We start from the raw sequence: 6,991 nt of genomic DNA on the forward strand, positions 1-6,991 counted from the left end.
TTTTTTTTTTTTTTTTTTTTTGAGGCGGAGTCTTACTCTGTCACCCAGGCTAGAGTCTGGAGTGCAGTGGCACAATCTCGGCTCACTACAATCTCTGCTGCATGGATTGAAGCGATTCTCCTGCCTCAGCCTCCCAATTAGCTGGGATTACAGGCACCTGCCACCGCACCCAGCTAATTTTTGTAGTTTTAGTAGAGACGGGGGTTTCACCATCTTGGCCACGCTGGTCTTGAACTCCTGACCTTGTGATCCACCCATTTCAGCTTCCCAAAGTGCTAGGATTATAGGCGTGCGCCACCATGCCTGACCAATAGTGTACACTCCTTTTTTTTTTTTTTTTTTTTTTTGAGTTAGGGTCTCACTATTTTGCCCAGGCTGATCTTAAACTCCTGGCTTCAAGCAATCCTCCTGACTCAGCTTTGAAAAGTGCTGGGGTTCCAGGTGCAAGCCACCACAGCTGGCCCAGTAGTTCTCACCGGGGTTTCCGGATTCTTCGGGGTTTGATGTCATCAGGATTGTGAGCTGAGCGAATGTCATAACCATAAAGAGCAATGAGCTCCTGTCGAGACTTTGGGGCCTGCTCATCTTCCCGGAACTTGTCATGCTCCCAGCGACCCTCATCCTTCCATAGCTTCCGCTGACGCCCCTTGGGCCTGGATAAAATGAAGGAAAAGTGTCTTGGGTAAGCAGAATTCTCCAAGTAGAGATGTTCATGAACAAAAAGCGTCAGGCAGGGGAACAACAGGAACTTCATGTAGTTTCATTATCCGAGAGAGATTATTCAAAATGGGCGTCCCCAAAGCAAGTATGGATCACAGAACCTCAGGGCCTGCTGGGCTCAAATACAACAGACACAGAAATGAGAAAAGACTTCATTTCATGCCATTCAGTACTTTTGAAACATCTCCTTTCTCCTAAAATGCAGCCTATGAAGTACTTCACATCTCAGAGGTCTTACGCTTCAGATTAAGAAAAGCAAAAGTATAATAATTAAGAAAAGATGAGCTCTGGAAACAGACTGCTCTAGGTCTGGATCTTAGCTGCCTCACCAAGAGTTACCAAATATTCTAAGCCCTACTTTCCTCATTTGTACAAGGATAATCACAATGCTTAACTAAAAATGTTGTATTAAATGAAATAATACAGACAAAGCATTTAGCAAAGTGCCTGGCCTACATGTCTAAAATACATGTTAGACAGCAGCAGCAGCTTTTACCTGACTTCCTCCTCCTGGGTTTGCCCTCGAAGATCATGCTCAAAGAATAGCCCTTTCCGAGGTATGTATGCTGGATTCTTCCGATCTTCATCATCATCCAACTGCTTAGGGCCCTTTTTACCCACTTTGTTCTCCACAGGCTCCGTGCTCTCCTAGATGACAGATAAAAGGATCCTTACTCTTCCAAGACTCAGAGTCCCTATTCGAGCCTCTACAACGGAGGACTGGGGGATGTACTGACCTGTCCGTCCCCACTTTGCCTCTCTCCAGTCACAGTGCCTTTGGTGTCAGGTTTTTCTTCTCCCTTCTCTTCTTTTGTTGAAGAATTAACAGCATCATTAGCTTCTGACTTCAGCTCCACTTTGGAGTTTTCCTCTTCGCTGTATTCACCTTCTTCACCCTGAAAAAAGTTTCCCTGTCAGCAGTGCAGATAAGATCTGAATGGTGCATTTTCTAGCCCCACCCCCACCAGCCCCAGGGACAAAATCTCGCTCTATCACCCAGGCTGGAATGCAGTGGTACAATCTTGGCTCACTGCAACCTCCGCCTCACAGACTCAAGTGATTCTCCTGCCTCAGCCTCCCAAGTAGTGGGGATTATAGGCGCATGCCACCACGTCTGGCTAATATTTATATTTTTAGTAGAGACAGGGTTCCACCACGTTGGCCAGGCAGGTCTTGAATTCCTGACCTCCTGATCCACCCGCCTCGGCCTCCTAAAGTGCTGGGATTACAGGTGTGAGCCACCATGCCCTGCGGCATTTTAATTTTCTACTCTAGGAATACATTTATTGATAAACTTTTACCACAATATAGAACTGAAAAGCAAACAAATCAATTCTTATCCTTATTTCTAGAAGATAAAGACCCTATTTTCGCTGGCCATGGTAGCTCACGCCTACATTCCAAACACTTTGGGAGGCCGAGGCAGGTGGATCACCTGAGGTCAGTAGTGCAAGACCGGCCTAGCCAACATGACGAAACCCTCTCTCTACTAAAAATACAAAAATTAGCCGGGAGGCAGAGGTTGCAGTGAGCTCAGACTGTGCCACTGCACATCAGCCTGGGTGTCAAGAGAAAATTGTCTGGAAAAACAAACAAACAAACAAACAAACAGCAGCAGCCTCTAACGGGCCCAGAGGATATGAATGCAAGGGAGACTTACTATACAATACCTAACATACAAGAAGACCAACATATGGCCAGGCATGGTGGCTCATGCCTGTAATCCCAGCACTTTGGGAGGCCAAGGAAGGAGGATCAGGAGGTCAGGAGTTCAAGACCAGCCAACATGGTACAACCCTGTCTCTACTAAAAATACAAAAATTAGCCGGGCATGGTGGTGCACACCTGTAGTCCCAGCTACTTGGAAGGCTGAGGCAGAAGAGTTGCTTGAACACAGAAGGTGAAGGTTGCAGTGGGCCGAGATCAAGCCAGTGCACTCCAGCCTGGGTCGACAGAGCAAGACTCCATCTCAAAAACAAAAATTAAAAATTAAAGTCCAAGTGCTGTCTCTTTTTCTCCTTTTTACTATCTTCTTCCCTCTTGTACTATATCAAGATTGGATAACACTGCTCATGACAGATAAAGTCCTGGGCCTACACACAAAGGAGGATAATTAGGCCATCCCCTAAATAGAGGCCATTAGAAAGGGTCAGGAAATTAGATGTGTGGCTAGTTTTAGGTAGGAAAAAATAGCAGCTATGGCTCATGATAAAGGGACTGACTTTAGAATAAGGTGACTCTCCTCTCCTTGTCCTCCCCAGATTTGGCCCTAAAGTGGCAGGGCTACGGCTACAGAGACCTACGAGGACACAGAGATATGGACTCAAGGAAAGGTGGTTTAGTCCTCACTGGTGGTTACATCTGAAACCTGGTAGATGTACGTACACTGGTCTCTCCTTCTCCTACTGGGTCTAACATTTGACCTGAACCAGACTGCCCTGTCACTCAAGACCCAGGCTGGTTCCAATAATCTGGTCAAAGAGGCTCAATGTGAGATTCCTTAATTCCTGATTGAGAAGACCTTAAACTCTAAGTTTCTGCCATCTCCTCAAACAGAGCTGAGTCAGCCTGTTGGCCCAGACAAGCCAATTAATCCTTCTTCATTTTCCCTGCTCAGCATGGGTATAGATGACCCTGGAAAAACAAGAAGTTTGAACTACTCAGGTCCACTTCTATGCAAATTTTTTCAATAAAAGTTACAGCAAGTATGCCTGCCTCTCCTGCCTACCCCCTCCACCGCCTCTGTCACTCAAGGCAGCAAGATCAACCTCTTCTGCAGTCTATTCAACGCAAAGATGATGAAGACCTTTATGATGATCCACTTGCACTGAATTAACAGTGAATGTTCCCTTAATGGTGAATATGATTTTCTTAATCACATTTTTTTCTCTAGCTTACTTTATTGTAAGACTACAGTACATAATACATATAAGATACAAAATACGTATTCATTGGCTGTTTATTTTATTGGTAAGGCTTCCAGTTGACTTAACAGTTAAGTTTTGGGGGAGTCAAAAGTTATACCTCGAATTTTCACTGCACAGGGGTAGGTGCCCTTTATATACATTAATTATTCATTTATTTTGGAGACAGAATCTTGCACTGACACCCAGGCTGGGGTGCAATGGCACGATCTCAGCTCACTACAACCTCCGCCACCCAGGTTCAAGCAATTCTTATGCGTCAGCCTCCTGGGTAGCAGGGAACACAGGAAGGCACCACCATTCCCAGCTAATTTTTTTTTTTTTTTTTTTTTTTTAGAAGGAGTTTCACTCTTGTTACCCAGGCTGGAGTGCAATGGCGCGATCTCGGCTCACCGCAACCTCCGCCTCCTGGGTTCAAGCAATTCTCCTGCCTCAGCCTCCTGAGTAGCTGGGATTACAGGCACTCACCACCATGCCCAGATAATTTTTGTACTTTTAGTAGAGACAGGGTTTCACCAGGTTGACTAGGCTGGTCTCAAAGTCCTGAACTCAGGCAAGCCGCCCACTTCTGCTGGGTATTACAGGCGTAAGCCACCGTGCCCAACCCCTTTTTATTTTTAACAGATGGTGTCTTCCTGTATTGCTCAGGGTACAGTACAGTAGTGTGATCAGGGCTTGCTGCAGCCTCAAACTCCTGGACTCAAGTGATCCTCCTGCCTCAGCCTCCTAAGTAGCTGGGATGACTGGCACGTGGCACCATGCCCAGCTAATTTTTGTCCTTTTATTGTAGAGACAGGGTCCTGCTTTCTTGTCCAGGCTAGTCTCAAACTCTTGGGTTCAACTGATCCTCCTGTCTTGGTCCCCTAAAGTGCCTGAATTAGAATAGCATGAGTGACTGCACCGACAGGATAGGCACCCCTAACTCTCATATTGTTCAAAAGTCAACTATTTTGGCCTTGAGGGTTTTTGGTTAGGATTCCTTTCTGAGAAAGGTAACAGAATAGAGGGGGACTGTCTCACTATACCCACATTATCGGAATCAAGCCCTTACCTATGGCTTTTTAACAACTGAGCACCCTTGATTCTTCCCATTTCTCTTAATTACATGAAGTTATTCCTTCTCAAAATTGGGATGGGTAGGTGGCAATCATTCAGTTCTTTCCTTGATCCTATGTTCTGTGCAGATTTTCAAGCAGAAATTACAATAACTTGGCGTATATGACTTTAATTCACCACCCCCCCACCGCCACACACACACACACACACACATACTGACTTAATTCAAATACCTTTCAACAGGCTGGGTGTGGTGGCTCACACCTGTAATCTCAGCACTTTGGGAGGCCGAGGCGGGTAGATCATGAGGTCAGGACATTGAAACCATCCTAGCCAACATGGTAAAACCCTGTCTCTACTAAAGATACAAAAATTAGTTGGGCATGGTGGTACACGCCTGTAGTCCCAGCTACTCAGGACGCTGAGGCAGGAGAACTGCTTGAACCCAGGAGGCGGAGGCTATAGTGAGCTGAGATCATGCCACTACACTCCAGCCTGGTGACAGAGTAAAACTCTTGTCTTAAAAAAAAAAAAAACCTTTAAATAGTATTATCACATGATTAATAAGGAAACCTTGTTTTATGCTCCACCCTCTGATCTGTGGTAGGATGTCAAATGAGGCAACTTTATTCCAAGTGAAAAACTAATTTTGTTTCCAGGGCAGAACAGATACAAATAGCATAGTGCTGAGGCAGCTCCAAATTAGTAAAGCTTAGTCTAACTGAAGCCAAGGTGCTACCACATGGTCACACTGCTTTGGCAAAGGGATGTCATCAAAACCCTTTTCCAGAGGAGACAAACTCCCGATATCACCCACCACTTCAGTGTACTCTTTCCAATTCTTACTAGCTCTCCCCTGAAGGAATTGCTTCCTTTGAAAAATTCTAATGCAGAAGTTTTAGCTCATTCTTCTACTTCCCACATATTTCAAATAAAAGAGGGGGTTCGTATCCTCCTTACTCTCAATGTTGCTTCCAGATTTAACTTCTCTAGCCTCATTTTAATAAATCCTGGCTCGTTTGGTGGCTTATGCCTGTAATCCTAGAACTCTGGAGGCCAAGGGGGGTGGATTGTCTGAGCTCAGGAGTTCGAGACCAGCCTGGGGAACACAGTGAAACCCCATCTCTACTGAAATACAAAAAAATTAGCTGGGCATGGGGGCATGTGCCTGTAATCCTAGGTACTCGGTAGGCTGAGGCAGGAGAATTGTTAGAACCCGGGAGGCGGAGGTTGTAGTGAGCCAAGATTGCACCACTGCACAGCAGCTTGGGCTACAGAGTGAGACTCCATCTCTAAAAAAAACAACACCCTGTCTCCTTCAAAGCCACAGGCCTACCTGTCATTAACTTGAAGACTTTAGCACTGAGTTCAGTCTTTACCTGCACTTCAGCCATCCATTTCCATGGCTGCACTCCAAACCAGTCTTACCTAGAACTGCTATGCTTTTTTATTTTAGATAAAACTCCTCTACTTTTTTTTTTTTTTTTTTTTGAGATGGAGTTTCACTCTTCTTGCCCAGGCTAGAGTGCAATGGTGCAATCTCAGCTCACCACAACCTCTGCCTTCCAGGTTCAAGGGATTCTCCTGCCTCAGCCTCCCAAGCAGCTGGGATTATAGACATGTGCCACCACGCCCGATTTATTTTGCATTTTTAGTAGAGGCAGGGTTTCTCTATGTTGGTAAGGCTGGTCTCGAACTCCTGACCTCAGGTGATCCGCCCGCCTTGGCCTCCCAAAGAACTGGGATTATAGGTGTGAGCCACCACCCCTGGCTGCTCTCAAAACCTTAAATATAATTAGCCAGGGGTGGTGGCTTATACTTGTAATCCCAGTTACCTGGGAGGCTGAGGCAGGAGAATCACTTGAACACAGGAGATGGAAGTTGCAGTGGGCCAAGATAGCACCACTGCCCTCCAGCCTGGGCGACAGAGCAAGACTCCATCTCGAAAAAACAAAACAAAAGATAAAATAAAACCTTAAATATAAATATCCCAATCCTTGACCAAAATCATCACATGCAAAAGAATGAAGTTAGACCCTATTTCAACTCTCATATAAAAACTAACTCAAGGGCCGGGCGCGGTGGCTCAAGCCTGTAATCCCAGCACTTTGGGAGGCCGAGGCAGGTGGATCACGAGGTCAAGAGATCGAGACCATCCTGGTCAACATGGTGAAACCCCGTCTCTACTAAAAACACAAAAAATTAGCTGAGCATGGTGGCGCGTGCCTGTAATCCCAGCTACTCAGGAGGCTGAGGCAGAAGAATTGCCTGAACCCAGGAGACGGAGGTTG

At 45.8% G+C, this 6,991-nt stretch overlaps 1 protein-coding gene across 2 annotated transcripts in view; it reads right to left on the minus strand.

The window, feature by feature from the left end:
• CASC3 (CASC3 exon junction complex subunit) overlaps positions 1-6,991 on the minus strand; it is a 33,890-nt gene that overhangs the window by 9,885 nt on the left and 17,014 nt on the right. Inside the window, exons 4-6 of one of the 2 annotated variants that reach the window (XM_032279768.1) lie at positions 1,458-1,631; positions 1,217-1,368; positions 477-653 (exon numbers count right to left, since the gene is read on the minus strand). In XM_032279768.1, coding sequence (XP_032135659.1) covers positions 477-653; positions 1,217-1,368; positions 1,458-1,631 — 503 coding nt within the window. The remainder of the gene's footprint in view (positions 1-476; positions 654-1,216; positions 1,369-1,457; positions 1,632-6,991) is intronic. The other variant, XM_032279769.1, reaches the window with a different exon arrangement.

This window comes from Sapajus apella, unplaced genomic scaffold (assembly GCF_009761245.1).
Source record: "Sapajus apella isolate SASKATOON/1434 unplaced genomic scaffold, GSC_monkey_1.0 scaffold12, whole genome shotgun sequence".
Classification (NCBI taxonomy): Eukaryota; Metazoa; Chordata; class Mammalia; order Primates; family Cebidae; genus Sapajus; species Sapajus apella.